Genomic DNA, 15,812 nt, shown 5'->3' with positions numbered 1-15,812 from the left:
GGTTCCCCTGGTATGGGTAATGCCCATGCCACTGCCTTGCTCCTCACTTCTGCAGCTCCTGGAAATCCCAGCATCTACCTGCTGCTTCTGTTGGCCCAGGGCCTGTCAACCCTCCAGGCAGATCTTCTGGAAAGGACCTGAAACGAGCCCACACCAGCTCCTTCATGCATTAGTTTTTGCCACAGATTCTGGGAGTGCAGGCCAGTCCCCAGGCAGTGTTCTCGTGCAGCCAGCCCACCCATTGCCCATTGTGTCCTCTAGACTTGTTGGGTAAGAGGTGGGCCCCAGGCAACCCGCTGTGTTCTCCAAACCTTAGGGCCGTGTTAGGCGTCCTTCAGAGGCTGGAGTGAGAAACAGGTACCCATCCTGCCCTGTTCATAACACAGCTCCCTACAAAGATGTTTTTCAAATCCTCTCTCCCTTCATCTCTAGCAACTGATTGCTATTTATATTTGATGTAGGGAAGGCCTTTAGATTATGTGATAAGTATTAAGAGATTTCCTTTGAAAATCTGCATCTTAGTCTAGCACTTCACTGTGGTGTCTGAAATGTATCACCTTATAGGCCCGGCTAAAATTTTCTTTCTAGCATCCTGTTACACTGATTTGATTTGGACTTGTGACTGTTGTGACCAAATAATCCTGGTAACAGTCAACAAATATTTATTGAGCATCTACTGTGAGCAGCCACGGCCCTCATGAGCTGTCAGTCCACATAATCTTTACATTTTTCTTGAATCCATTTGCCAATGTTTATAAACTTAGAAATTTTACCTTAAATCCAGATTCCTGGCTTGAAAAAAATCGGAAGATGGGGTAATGTGGAGCCTGCGTTGCTGCCTGGCACAGTTAGCAGGAGCTGGTGGGAGCCGCCCTTCAGCAGGGCACACACTCTCCAGATGGACTCAGTTCCTCTGGGCTCTGACGCTAGAGCCAAGGGCCAGCTGCCATTTATTATCAGTGGGCTCACAATTACCTTTTGTTAAATTATTCTGGTACTCATGTCTCTTTTCTGAGGGCTGTGGGGATACAGTGACTCTTCACCGTGTTGCCCAGGCTGGGGTGCAGTGGCGTGATCACACCTCACTGCAGCCTCCATCTCCTAGGCTCACGCCATCCTCCTACCTCAGCCTCTGGAATAGCTGGGACTACAGGTGTGCAACAACACGCTTAGCTAATTTTTAAAAAGTTTTTTGAATAGATGAGGGCTTATTATGCTACCGAGGCTTATCTCCAACTCCTGAGCTCAAACAACCCTCCCAGCTTGGTCTCCCAAAGTGCTGGGATTACAGGTGTGAGGCACTGTGTCCTGCGCTCATATCTCTTAATGAAAGAGAGAAAACAATAGACAGACCAAGAGAGACATGAAGGGACAAACTTGCTTTAGAAATGCAGAGTTCTTAGAAATTTAATATGCAGTGTGTGTGTGTGTGTGTGTAAAACAAAACAAAACTTCAGATGCCATTGGCAAATAATAAACCACAGATACAATTATTTTTACTATACAGAAAATATATGGGAGGAAAAACAGTGAATTGAAAAAAAAAACATTGCAACAGGATTTGTTTTTTAATGCAACTAAAATAAGTAGTGTGAGCTGCTGTATAAGAGTATTATATTCTTCCACTTCCCTCATTTGTGTTATGCTCTTGCTTGGCCCCTGACATTTGAGTTTGCAACAATGAGGGAAACATTCTCTGGCCTCTGTGGAAGGAATCTGCCTAAGTATGGATTCATTGTGTAAGGGAGTCTTAGCTCAGGTCTGAGGAGAACAGCACGAGAGTTCCCCCAGGGTTGTCACCACAGAGGGAAAAAGTAACAGGTATTTGGCAAGTTGATGAGGCTTCCTTTTTATGGACTGATAAGATAGGATTGTTGAGAGAGCACTTAACTTTGACACTAACTCTTTGCAAATTGTATTTTTCGTTTTATTTTATATTTAAGCCTTTTTTTTGTTTTTCTTACCAATGTTTGTAAGTTCTTGATATGTTAAGGCAAGTCTTTCATCCATTTGCCTTCATTAGAGCAAAACCAGAATTATTTTGAGGAAAGGCTTTCACTTGCTCAAGGCCGTTCTCTTGGGAGGCAAACCTTGAGTTGAGTTGGTGTCCTAGTTGGTATCTTCAATTTTAAGAAGAGGATTTATTCTCTCTCCACAGCTCAGATGATTTTGAAAGCAGTGAGTCTGGCCTTAATTGGCCTTGCAGAACGACTCCTGGGAGGTACTTGTCAGCGTGTGTGACTTCCCTCTTTTTGCTGTTCACTGCTTATTACAGCCTGAGTTCCTTGAAAGCTTTGCTGCCTGGCCTTTTCCATCCAGTATTTTGGTCTTGGTATTCTGTTTTATCCTCAGATTGAGCCAGGCCAGCTAAGAACTGCATTCATAGGCCACCTTATTTTGGCTAGACACACACACACACACACACACACACACACACACACACACACACACTTTGGCTAGACACACACACACACACACACACACACACACACACACACACACTCTGCAACTATGGAGCAGAGCCATAAGAAATAATCCCATGACACTTCCTATCATTTTCCTTATACAAATGTTTTTGAGGACACAGGAAATTTCCCTCAAGTCTTAGTATCAAGAATAGCTGTGATTCTCCTGGTTTATTTTCTGAATATTGCTGAACCATGAAATCAGTGCTTTGTGCTTAGTTTTGGCTATGGAAAATCTTGGGGACAGATCTGTAATCTTCCTCCAGCAAGCACACAGAGCCCTAAGATATTCACTTTTGCTCTTTTCCTTACCCCACCTGCATTTTCCTATGTTTGTGTCCACTTTGGCCCCCAGATTTCTCCTTTTTAAAATCTTGTACTCCATACAATTTTATAGAACTGCTTCAACCTCATTTTAGAATGAAGCAAGATGTAAAGAACTTAAATAAATTACAATACTGATTGATCACTTGTTAGAAACATCAATTTATCTTTAAATTTTATTGTAAACTTGCTGTTCTTTATGTAATCTGATCTATTGGTTCTTTATGATGACCATGAACAGAATTGGCATGGATTTGGGGACCCGTTGGCTGCCACATACTCACCCCATGGCTAAGGTAGCTGATTCAGCAAATGCTGTGTTTAGAGCTTAGAGGAAGCAGATACTGCATCTGAGCCTCTTGCTTTTCCAGGTTCCAGTTTCATGGTTTACTAAATTTCAGTTCCAATTACCACATTTATACAGGAAGGAAGGCAGTTGTATACTAACATAGGACTGGCTGCCCTAAAATGCATAGGAAATACCTGGCATTGAACTTGGTCCTTCACAAAACAGGTGTTCAGCTGGTGTTTTGTGGTTTATGTATTTAGTTATGTTCTTTGAAGCAGTTGAATTTTGTTCTTTTCCAAGGGTTGTCTGTCCCCGTGGTCTAGGTCTGGGGGATGCAATATGCTAGTATCATCAGTGACTTGACTTCAGTGACATTTTCTGCTTTTCTTTTTCAGAGTATGATCGGTTGGGCTTCCTCCTGAATCTGGACTCTAAACTGTGAGTAGAATGAGAAGATACCTTGGCTCTGTGGCAGAGAGATCTGTGAGAGCTGGGTCTCACTTGGAAGGGTCAGCTCTCATCACTCTTCTGGTGACTGGGGGACTCCCTGGGGCCTCAGTCCTCAGGCTGTCAGCAGAATCTTGGGGCATGTTACAGTCTGCAGCGGCCAGAGAGGGTGGGATGATGGGTGCCAACATAAGGCCTTCGATTTGGCTGGCACAGGCAGCTCATTATAGAAGGAGGCCACTGCCAGGAGTTTGAAGGACTAGGAGGCTCCTGGAAAGGCTTCTCCTGCAGGGTAGAGGACAGTTGAGTCACAGCAGGAGGTAGGGGCCTCTCAAAGATGCTCTGGCACCTGACATGCACAGCCTTCTGTGATCACTCCCTGTCTTACTCTCCAGTTTCAACTCCTGCCACTCTTGCCACAGGTGAACGCTCCTTTTCCCTCTACCTTTGCATGTGCTTGTTATCTGTGCCTGAAATTCTCTTTCCTTGCTAGCCCACTTGGAAAACTAAAAAAACTACTTCCTCCCCACACAAAATTGTCTCTTCCTCTGTGCTTCCTTTAAATTTTCTACCTCTGTTACAATTATCTCACTATACTGTAATTGCATAATAATTACTAATTTTTTAAGGGCACAGGCTCAGAGCTAGGCCTAGTAGATAGCTTGGTTCAAATCCCAGACTGACCTTTATTCTCTTTATGATTTGGGGCAAGCTACTTAACCACTCTGAGCCTCAGTTTCATCTGTAAGATGATGACAATAAACATTTCACAGAGTTTTTGTAAGAATTTAATTGAAATTATTAATTCATAGAGGACTGTCAAGTATTGAGTATCTAATCCTTCCAGGATCCTTCCCTACTGGCCTTCTTGGTCTCTCTAGCACCTAGACAGTATTGGCGTATGTTTGTCAGGTGCCCATTAAACACTGAATGCTTGGTTGGATGGATGGATGGATGGATGGATGGATGGATGGATGATGATAGGATGACTGCGTACTTTCCTATTTGACAAGCATGCCTTGAGTTGCAGCTCTCTCTACTCTGTGTGTTCATGTCCCTGCAAGCCTGCTCACATGGCTGATGCTCAATAAATCTTTGCAGAACCACCTTACTACCTACTGTGATTCCTTTCTATTGTTAGTCATCTTTGTGCACCTATGTCCCCTGCCCTGTACCAGGCAGACATCATGAAGGATCAGAATTGTGTCTCTTTCCTTTTCTGTCTTACATAAGGCCTTTTCCACAGTTGATTCTGGTGATGATGGCCACACCTACATACAAGACATCAAACCAGGGGCTGGTTGGTTTTCCCACTGAATAGTCTGGCATCTGGCTTCTTGGCTCTGGTGCCTCATACTATGAGTTCAGGCATTGTAAATCTCCCAACTTTTACACATTATGAAGGCAACTATGAAGGAAAAAGTGTGTGTTCTGTATACCAGGCTAGTAGAGAGATGTCAGCCGCATGTTAACATCTAGGGAATGGGGTATTTGATTGTGGTAGAAAGCCATAGGCTTCACTCTTAGAAAATCCTAAATTTAGTACTCTGGAAAAAAACAAATCAAGTATAAGCCATAAGCAAGTGAAATGCCACCAGAACGGAAGAGATAGAGTACTTACCAAGTTGAATCACATTGATGAACAAAAGGCATGTTCTGTAGGACATACTACAGTATTTAAACTGTCTTCAGCAGTGAAAGGAGGAGGATGAGGAGGACGCTCGTCCCCTGCTGTCCTGACAGTTGGGTCCTGCAGAGTAGGCTGTCGTGTAGCTTTCTGTTGTGTATCAGGCCAGTTCTTTGAACTATGTGAGTTAACTTGGTCTTTAGCACAGTAAATTGGCTTGGCCTCATTTGATTTAACTCACAATCTAAGGTACAAGCTAGAATTGTCCTGCCTCTAGCTGCAAAGGTTTTTCTAGTCCAGTGCTGTCTTCAGAAGTCCAGTGCTGTCTTCAGAAGTCCAGTGCTGTCTCTGCTGTCTCACAGATACCTGAGAAAGGTTTCCACCTACTTCTAGAGAGAAGTTTCCAAGTTAAGGATTCTGCTTTTGGTGGGGGCAGTTCCTCAGCAAAGTTGAGATCTCCCCTTACCAAATCCCTCTCTAGTTGTGTTATATTCTATTTCTGAGGTATAGGAAAGGACCTGAACTTGAATCTGAACTGGATTTGAATTCTGTCTGCTGCATAGTATTACATGACCTTAGATAATTATTGTGTTTTAGCTTTCTGAATCCCAATTTTCCTTTATGAAAAATGTAGATAATAGCACTCACTTCCTATGGTTTTATGAAAAATAAAAGAAAGTGTTCTATAAAGTATGAATGAATATGCCAATGTAAGGCTTTCTTTTTATTTATCTTGATTGGGATTCATTTGGCTTGCTTCTTCTTTCTTCTTTCTTCTTCCTTCTTCCTTCTTCTTTCTTCTTTCTTCTTCTCCTTCTCCTTCTTCTTCTTCTCCTCCTTCTTCTCCTTCTTCCTTCTCCTTCTTCTTCTCCTTCTTCCTTCTCCTTCTCCTTCTTCCTTCTCCTTCCTTCTCCTTCTTCTTTCTTCTTCTCCTCCTTCTCCTCCTCCTTCTCCTTCTTGTTCTTCTCCTTTTTCCTTCTTCGTTCTTCTTCCTTCTTCTCCTTCTCCTTCTTCTTCTCCTTCTTCTCCTTCTCCTTCTTCTTCCTTCTTCTTCTTCCTTCTCCTCCTCCTCCTCCCTCTCCTCCCCCTCTTCCCCCTCCTCCTCCCCCTTCTCCCCCTCCTCCTCCACCTCCTCCTCCTTCTTCTCCTTCTTCTCCTTCTCCTTCTCCCTTCTTCTTCCCCTTCTTCCTTCTCCTTCTCCTCCTTCTCCTCCTCCTCCCCCTCCTCCTCCTTCTTCTTCCTCTTCTTCCTCTTCTTTCTCTCATTCTCCTCCTTCTTCTCCTCCTTCCTTCTTCTTCTTCTTCTCCTCCTTCTTCCTTCTTCCTTCTCCTTCTCCTTCTCCTTCTCCTCCTCCTCCTTCTTTCTTCTTTCTTCTTTGTTTTTTCTTCTTCTTTTGGTACAGACAGGCCTTGCTATGTTGCCCAGGCTGGTCTTGAACTCCTGGGCTCAAGTGATCCTCCTGCCTCAGTCTCCTAAAGTGTTAGGATTACAGGTGTAAACCACAGTATCTGGCCTCATTTAGATTCTTGGGTATATGAATTTCATATGTTTTGGAAAAGTTTTCAGCCATTATCTCTTTAAATATTCCCTCTACCCAACTCTCTCTCTACTCCTCTTCTGAAATTCTGGTTAAATTTTAGACCTTCTCATTATATTAACTTATCTTCCATATTTTTCATCTTTTAATTACTTTCACATTAACTGGAACCCCAGAGGACTCAGCATAAGGATAAACTAGAACTATTAATAAACCTACACCCCCAAAGCAGGCTGCAAGAACAATTACCAAAGCACTGAGTATGTCATGACAATAGAACAAAAACACTTGGTATTTGTTGCCAGAGTTCTCATCACTCAGGTGATCTAGGGAACCTCAAACCATGAGTTCAGTTTAAGGTATTCCAGACTGGCAGTGCCTCTAAGCACCTGGCAGAAATAAATGCAGACTTTCCATAGAGGAAGACATATGCATTCCTCACAAATAACTTTTCAAGGAAATGAGCAGCTCACAGTAAAAAATAACTAAACACACAAGGAAACAAGCTTCTATTGAAGCTTGTTCTCATGATTTTATGAGAACCATGTAAAACAACTGGCAACAGAGGAGTACCCACAAAGATTTCTGAAATTGGAATTACCACACATCATTTATAAAGCAATTAAATATACTGTATTTAAAGAAATAAAGAGACAGTACTGAACTATATGCGTAGAATAGGTAACTATGAAAAGCAAAATACCAGATTTGAAAAAACAGTGAACTTCTAGAGTTAAAAAATACAATGATGAAAATTAAAAACTCTATAAAAGGGGTTAGCAGCAGAGTAGATACAACTGAAGACAGAGTTAGTGAACTGGAAGGTAAGACATAAGAAATTATTTATAAAAGGGATTGGCAAACTTTTTTGGCAAAGGGCCAAATGGCAAATATTTTAGTATTTGGGGCCTTATTTTTTCTGTCACAACTACTCAGCTTTGCTGTTTTAACATGAAAGCATCCATAGGTAGTACATAGATGAATGAGTATGGCTATATTTCAATAAAACTTTATTTATGGACCCTGAAATTTTAATTTCATATATATTTTTTTGAGATGGAGTTTCATTCTTGTTGCCCAGGCTGGAGTGCAATGGCACAATCTTGGCTCACTGCAACCTCTGCCTCCCTGGTTCAAGCGATTCTCCTGCCTCAGCCTCCCGAGTAGCTGGGATTACAGGCATGTGCCACCACGCCTGGCTAATTTTGTAGATTTAGTAGAGATGGGGTTTTTCCATGTTGGTCAGGCTTGTCTCGAGCTCCTGACCTTGGGGTGATCCGCCCGCCTTGGCCTCCCAAAGTGCTGGGATTACAGGCGTGAGCCACTGCGCCCAGCAATTTTATATAATTTTTATGTGTCATAAAATATGCTTTTTGATTTTTTCCCCCATCTATTAAAAATGTAAAAGACATTGTTAACTCACAGCCCATATAAAAAAACAGGTGAAAGGTTGGCTTTGGCCCACAAGTGTAGTTGGCTCACCCTTAATTGAGAATGCAACACAGCTATATCTTGAGAATTATCTCCTCACTCCAGATGTTTTCTATTCTTGGAACCCTATTGCATAGAAATACTCCTTTAAAAAAATGGATTCTGGGGTAAATGTGCAGGCTTGTTACATGGGTTTATGGTGTGATGCTGAGGTTTGGAGTATGGATGGTCCCGTTACCCAGGTAGTGAGCATAGTACTCAACAGGTAGTTTTTCAGCCCACTCCCACCTCTAGTAGTCCCCAGTATCTGTTCTTATTTTTATGTCCATGTGTATTCAGTATTTAGCTCCCATTTATAAGTGAGAACACGTGATATTTCGTTGTCTGTTCTGTGTGAATTTGTTTAGGGTAATGACTTACAGCTGCATCTATCAACATCATTTTTCATAGAAGTAGAGAAAACCATTCTAAAATGTATACAAAACCAAAAAAGAGCCAGAATACCCAAAGCAATTCTAAGAAAAAAGAACAGAGCTGGTGGTATCACATTACTAGACTTCAAACTCTACTATAAGGATATAGTAACTAAACATGATACTGCTACAAAAACAGACACATAGACCAATGGAACATAATAGAGAACCCAGAAGTAAAGCCACACAGCTATGACCATCTGATCTTCAACAAAGCCTACAAAAATAAGCAATAGGGAATGGACTCCCTGTTCAATAAATGGTGTTGGGATAACTGGCTAACCATATGCAGAAGAATGAAACTGAACCCCTACATTTTACCATATATAAAAATTAAGATGGATTAAAGATTTAAATGTAAGACCTCAAACTATAAAAATCCTAACAGAAAACCTAGGACATACCCTTCATCGTTGGCTTTGGCAAAGAATTTATGGCTAAGTCACCAAAAGCAACTGCAACAAGAACAAAAATTGACAAGTGAGACCTAATCAAACTAAAGAGCTTTTGCACAGCAAAAGAAACTATCAACAGAGTACACAGACAGCCTACAGAATGGGAGAAATACTCCTAAAATACCTTATGTCTAGTGATATTCCAAAAGCCTGGAAATAGACATTTTAGATTTTTTTTTCTTCACTGTATTTGTTTAATTATGTCTTTCTGGAATAGAGTGGCTTATATTTTCTTTTAGAATTCCCTGCTGCTTGTATCTACATGACAAAATCACTTGTTAGTGCTGTGAACATTATTTAGAATACTGATGTGCAAAACCTTGTCTTTTTACTACAAGATCTGTTGTTCAAGAAGGCAGAACTTTTTGGTGGTTAAAAATGTGAGCTATGGAGTCAGACATGAATTTTTGAGGCCCAGTTCCACATCTTACTAGCTCTAATCTGGAGTGAGTTATTTAACTACTAAGTCTCAGTTAAAGTGGTGACAATAGTAATACCAAGGATGAGAGTTAGCCCTTATCAGTGTCTGGTAAACTAGCAGGGATATAGCCCAAAAATGAGACCTGGACTTCAGCTTGCCTCCTGCTCCATACCCCAGATTTCATTTCTTCACTCTTTCATTTAGCAGATATTTCTTGAGCACCAGCTATGTGTTTTCTAATTGGAATAAACGGAAAATTCTAAGACATAGACACAGCCTTATAAGCTTGATTGGAAAGGCTATCCTGCGAGCTGAAGTCTTAGTGAATGGGGAGGAAGCAATTGAGAACAGGAAGGGAGGGTAAAGGGTAGTATTGCTGGATAGCATGAGCAACAGACAAGTTTTTGGTTGTTTCTTTTTTTATAATAAGCATGACATATTGGTGGTTTGGAAGCATTAATGGAGTACAAAGAGGATAACCAGGGATCCCAAGGTCCATGGAGTATAGATGAAAGAGCAGCCTCCTTTGCAGAGGGCTGTAAAAATGGCGTTTTCCCAAGAGACCCAGGTTTCTATGAAAGCAAAAATGGAAGGAACATTCACCGAAGAGTTTGAGGATATAAAGGAACACAGTTTTATGCCACATAATTGAAAGTTAGAGTGTGGGCTGTGCCGGGGGAGAAGTAGGAAATTGGACCAAGAAGAAGCAGAGAGCAGTGACTTGAGGATAAGAAAACTGAGAAGAATATGGTTTGGAGAGAAACAGGAATAACTAGAATGTGAGACTGGTGAGTTGGTGACATTGCCAGCCTTGTGGTTGCCTGAGAATTGACCCCGTCTTCCCCAGGGGTTGGGCACTCAGGCTGCCACGTGCAGGCAGCCACAACCTGATTTAATGATACCTCCAAGGAGGCACATCTGCTCTCTGAAAGGGTCTACTGTGGTCTGGCTCAAAGTTGAGGGCCTGGGAAAAGGCTCAGGGTCAAAGGCTCTTGCCCCAACAACAAAGTGGATACTCCCTCATTCAATCAACAGATTTGTTGAGCAACTAATATGTATCAGGCAGTATTCTGTGGTCTGAGGACATACCAGTGAACAAGACAATCAATAAACAAAAATTATTATAAATAAAGTTTTTAGGATTTTGGAAGGTGATAAGTGCTGTGAAAGAAAATAGAGCAAGACAAGGGAATGCTGTTGAAGAGATTGCAAGTTTCAATGGGACAGTCAAAGTAGAATTCATTGAGAAGGTGACATTTGAGCAAAGAGTCAAAGGAAGAGAGGCAGAGCATTCCAGGAAGAACCCTAAGGAAATCTCAGTCTCCATTACAAGGAATATGACACAGTGAGCCAGGAATGTGCCCATTAGTCCAGGGGAGAGATGAGCCATCCGGATTCCTTGAAGGAACCAGATCCTGGTGTCCAGGTGTGACTTTCCTGAGCTGATGTGGGCCTTCTGGGAGCAGATTTAATTAAATGGAAGTTTCATCTATTTCTTCTGGGTGTGGGCAGGTGTTCTGTGCTCTGGGAAAGCTCCTGTCTGCTGCCACAATGTGGTGTTTTACGGTTGCCAAGTGGGCAAGAGCATGGGGACTTTAATGCTCAGTCTAATTTCATAAGGAATTCCATGTGAAGACACAAAAATATGAAAATGAAAGCAAACAACTCTTATCCCCCAGAGCCTTGTGAAAAACCAGGTCATTTGTAATAGTGTATAAACATGGAGCAGTCTAAATATAGCCTGAGGTGAGTTTAACACTTCTAAAACAGCCTGTCAAGTTCCCTAGGGCTGCAAGGGGAAAGCATTTATTGAGCACCTAATATATGCCCAGTGGTGCACTAGGTACTTTCTGTGTTACCTATTCCCACAACATTTGCTTAGATAATCTAATCCAGTATCATGGCTTTAAATATCATCTATGTGCTGATGACTCCTATATTTATATCAAGCCCAGTTCTCTTTCCCTACACTCCAGACTCATTTACCCAATTGCTTCCTTCATTTGGATGTGTATTAGGCATCTCACACTTAACATGTCCAGAACCAAACTCCAGATTCACACCCCTGCCTCCCAGAATCTTTTCTACCCAGGAAATGGCAGCTAACTACATCCTTCCAATTGCTCACATCAAATACTGTAGCATCATTTCTTTGACACTCAAATCTGATATCGGCAAACCTTATTAGCTTTACCTTAAATATCCTCAGATCCAGCCACTTCTCACTACCTCTGTATCATCACTCTGTCCAAACCACCATCTCTTACCTAATTTTTGGCACTCCTAACTAGTCTTCCAGATTTTATGCTTGCTTCTCTGTGGTCTATTTCCACACTGAAGCCAAAGTGATCCTGTTAAAATACAAGATAGATCTTGTCACTCCTGTGATCAGAACTCCCCAATGGCTCCCCATTTCTTGTAGAATGAGAGCCAGAACCTTTACAATGCTCATCAAGGCCCTACATGGCCACACCTTTGTTTCTTGTTGCTCTCCTTCTTGTTTATTGTTTTATCCTGGGCTCCTTGCTGTGATTTGGATACTCCAGACCTGTTCCCACCTCAGACTCTTGGCATTTGCTCATTCCCTTGTCTGGAACACTCTTCCCCAGATACCTGCAGATATTGCGCACTCTCTTGCCTTTTCAGAACATAGCTCAAATGTCACCTTCTTAATAAAGTCTCCTTTGCCCATCCCATTTAAAATCATAGACCCATCCCCTATTGGCGTTCCTTGTTCCCCTTTACTGTGTCATTTTCTCCAGGATATCTATCACTCTTGGATGCCACATATGTTTTATTTACTTGTTTATTGTCTGTCTCCACCTACTAGAGTGTTTCTTCTGTTTTGTTCCCTACTATTTTCTAGCACCAAAACCAGTATCTACTGTATTACTTAGTGATCAATTAATAAATATTTGTTGCATGGATAAATGGTGGACAACTCTATGAAGTAGATGGTATTTAAATGCATTTTAACAAATGTGAAAATGACTATAGAAGGGATAAGTAATTTGTTTATGTTCAGAGAACTAAATGTGATCAAGCCAGTATTTGAACCCTTCTCTGCCTGGCTCCAAACTTTTTTACTTTTCTCACTATTCAACATAGCTTTCTGTTTTTTCCAAATTCAGTCAGTTTGATGCTATGTTTTAACTATACCGAAAGCTTTGTAAGGGCAAGAACTAGGAATGTTCTGCTCACAGATATATTCACAATGCCTAGTATAGTGTTTATGTGCATGGTAAATATTCAGTAAATATTTGTTCAATCAATCGAGGACAGAAGGAAGAGGGTATGAGTAAGAGAGAATAGAGCCACCTTTAATAACAAAATCCAGATCTTTCAAGTATTGTTATTAGAAGATTTTTAGGGAGAGGGAGTGCAGTGGTGAGGACTGTCAGTTGGCCCCTTCCTTTATCTAACCCTGACTTTCCCCATCTCCTGGAGAGACTGTCACTTGAAGAACTTCTGCCACCATCATGCTGACTTCAGAGGGCCAGCTTCTCTTTAATGCCTTAAAAAAGAAAGAGGAAAGGGGTGTGTGTGTGGTAGGGGGATACTTTCTCTTGGCTACTCTAAGCAAAGCTAAAAATATTTCACTAAAGATTAAAAGAGGACAACAGAGAAATTAACCTTGAGAGGACAAGAAATCCAGAGGAGTAGGCTGGTTTTCAAAATGCAGAATTCTGTCTCTTCTATAGCTAGCACAAACCAGGGCCATACTTACTTCACAACAGGAGAGCACAGCATTGCAGGATTTGGCTAGGTTCTTTGCTTCATGACATCTAGCCTTTTTCACAGCCCACTGTTCAAAGACTTTCTCCTAGACATCTTGAGCTATGTGATCAATACTGAAAAAGCCAAATTCCCACTTCGCAGCTCACCAAGGACTCTGTCTGCATAGTGGTTTTTGACCTTGACTGCATGTTGGAATCACCTGGAGAGCCTAAAAAATTACTGATGCCTGCATCCCACCCTCTAGAAATTTTGAAGTCATTGAGCAAGGACACAGCCTTTGCATTAGGATTGTTAAAGCTGCCCAGGTGAGTCTAATATGCAGCCAAATTGAGAACCACTGCTTTAATAAAAGATTCTGTTTCCTGTCTGAGGAAGTCTCCACTTCCCCAGGTAATTGATACCAAGAATAAATCTGTCTGTACATAGGAGTATGTCTATGTGTGATGATTCATAACTAAGACCTCACTACCCAGAGATTCTGATTTAGTTGGTCAGGAATTGGGCTCAGGTACCTTTATGTTTAAACATTCTCCCAGATGATTCTAATGTGTCAGGGTCAAGAACCGTGAAGCAACCTCAGGCCTGTCACTATAATCATATCTGAATATAATATAACAACTACTGCAGAATATCATAACAGTTACGTTAAGGTAGTGGAATTGCGGCTACTTTCTTTGTTTTGATTCTAAATATTGTTTTTATTACACCTTTACAATGAAAAAATATGTTTGGATGTTTCTGTAATTTTTTCAAACTTTCATTATGGGCTATAGATCTCTAGACACTATTTTCAGAAATTCATTTTATATTAGTTTTTGGTTACCAATTTTTTCTCTAGCTTTTCTTAATAGTCTTTTAAAATCTCAACCAATTGAAGAACTTCCTATACATTATATTGACTGATTTATCTCTTCCTTATCTGTAATTGAAATAAATATATGTGTAAAGATGTAGTATTTGTCTTTTCTATGCTGCCAACTCCAGGAGACCTGAGGGTGGAACTTGAGAAGTCTGGAGGAAGGGGCAGAGACCAAATTATGTGGGGTTTTAGAGATAACAAGGAGAAATTTGGGCTTCATCTCAAGGGCAAAAGATGCCTTAAGGGTTTTAAGCAGATGAGTAGTGACATAATCAGTTTTGACCCTTAGGAAGATGTTTTTGGCCGCAGGAAGGTAATTTGATTAGAGAGGGGCAAGAATGGAAAGGGAGAGGGTACTTAGGAGGCTATAATAGAAGTACAGAGTAGAAATCAACAGAGAAAATCAACAAAACAAAAGCTGGTTCTTTGCACATATCTATAAAATTGATAAACCTCTAGCCAAAAAGAGAGAGAGAAAGAGAAGATATAAATTACTAATATCAGAAGTGAACATACTAATCCATAGATATTAAAAAGAATAATGGGCCGGGTGAGGTGGTTCATGCCTGTAGTCCCAGCACTTTGGAAGGCTGAGGCAGGAGGATTGCTTGAGCCCAGGAACTTGAGACCAGCCTGGGTAACGTAGGGAGACCTCGTCTCTTCAAAAAAAAAACAAAATTAGCCGGTTGTGCCTGTAATCCCAGCTACTTAGTAGGTTGAGATGGGAGGATCACTTGAGCCCGAGAGGTCAAGGCTGCAGTGAGCTGTGATCACACCACTGCATTCCAGCCTGGGTGACAGAGTGAGACCCTGTCTTAAAACAAAAGAAAAAGGATAACAAAAGAACATTGTGAACAACTCTGTACTCACAAATCTGATAACTTATATGAAATGGACTGATTCCTTGAAAGACACAAACCACCAAAACTGACACAAGGAGAAAAAGACCATCTGAATAAATCTATATCTACTAAAGAAATTAAATCACTAATTAATAACTTTCCAAAACAGAAACAACAGTCTCAGATGGTTTCACTGGTGGATTCTATCAAAATTTAAGAGAAAAAATGATACCAAATGATACCAGTTCTCTACAATGTCTTCCAGAAAATCAAAGCAGAAAGAACGCCTTCTAACTCATTCTATGCGTCCAGCATTACTCTAGACATTACCCTATTACCCAAATAAAGATATTATAAGAAAGGAAAACTACAGACCAATATCTCTCATGAACATGCTCCAGAAATCCTCAACAAAATTATTAGCAAATTGAATTCAGCAATGTATAAAAAGAATTACATGTCGCTGCCAAGTGGAATTTATTCCAGGTATGCAAGGCTGGTTCAGCTTTAAAAAATTAATTAATGCATATTCTGTTACGTCAGCAGGCTAAAGAGGAAAAATCATATAATCATACCCATAGATGTAAAAAAACCATTTGATATAATCCAATACCTATTCATGATTTTTTAAAAAACTATCAGCAAACTATGAGTAGAGGGGAACTTCAATTTGATCAAAAAACTTATAGCTAACATCTTGCTTAATGAGAAACTGGATTCCTTTCCCCTAAGATTGAGAAAAAACCAAGGATGTCCCCCCTCTCACCAATCCTGTTCAACATTATACTAAAGTCTTCACTAACACAGTAAGACAAGAAAAGGAAATAAAAGGCATACAGATTGGGAAGGAAGAAATAAAACTAACTATGTTCACAGATGACATGATTGTCTATGTAGAAAATCC

At 40.8% G+C, this 15,812-nt stretch overlaps 1 protein-coding gene across 30 annotated transcripts in view; it reads left to right on the top strand.

Moving 5' to 3' along the window:
* ST3GAL3 (ST3 beta-galactoside alpha-2,3-sialyltransferase 3) overlaps positions 1-15,812 on the top strand; it is a 226,825-nt gene that overhangs the window by 104,011 nt on the left and 107,002 nt on the right. For 29 of the 30 annotated variants that reach the window (XR_008515381.2, XR_010135986.1, XR_010135985.1 and 26 more), the window contains one exon: positions 3,474-3,516. Coding sequence is in view for 27 of the 30 variants with exons in the window: in XM_024247713.3 (XP_024103481.1) it covers positions 3,474-3,516 (43 nt within the window). In the remaining 3 variants the exon portion in view is untranslated. Of the gene's footprint in view, positions 1-3,473; positions 3,517-5,464; positions 5,472-13,357; positions 13,513-15,812 lie in introns of all 30 variants that reach the window. The other variant, XM_054536434.2, reaches the window with a different exon arrangement.

Source organism: Pongo abelii, chromosome 1 (genome assembly GCF_028885655.2).
Source record: "Pongo abelii isolate AG06213 chromosome 1, NHGRI_mPonAbe1-v2.0_pri, whole genome shotgun sequence".
In the NCBI taxonomy this organism is placed as follows: domain Eukaryota; kingdom Metazoa; phylum Chordata; class Mammalia; order Primates; family Hominidae; genus Pongo; species Pongo abelii.
This window is presented reverse-complemented; position numbering and strand designations above follow the sequence as displayed.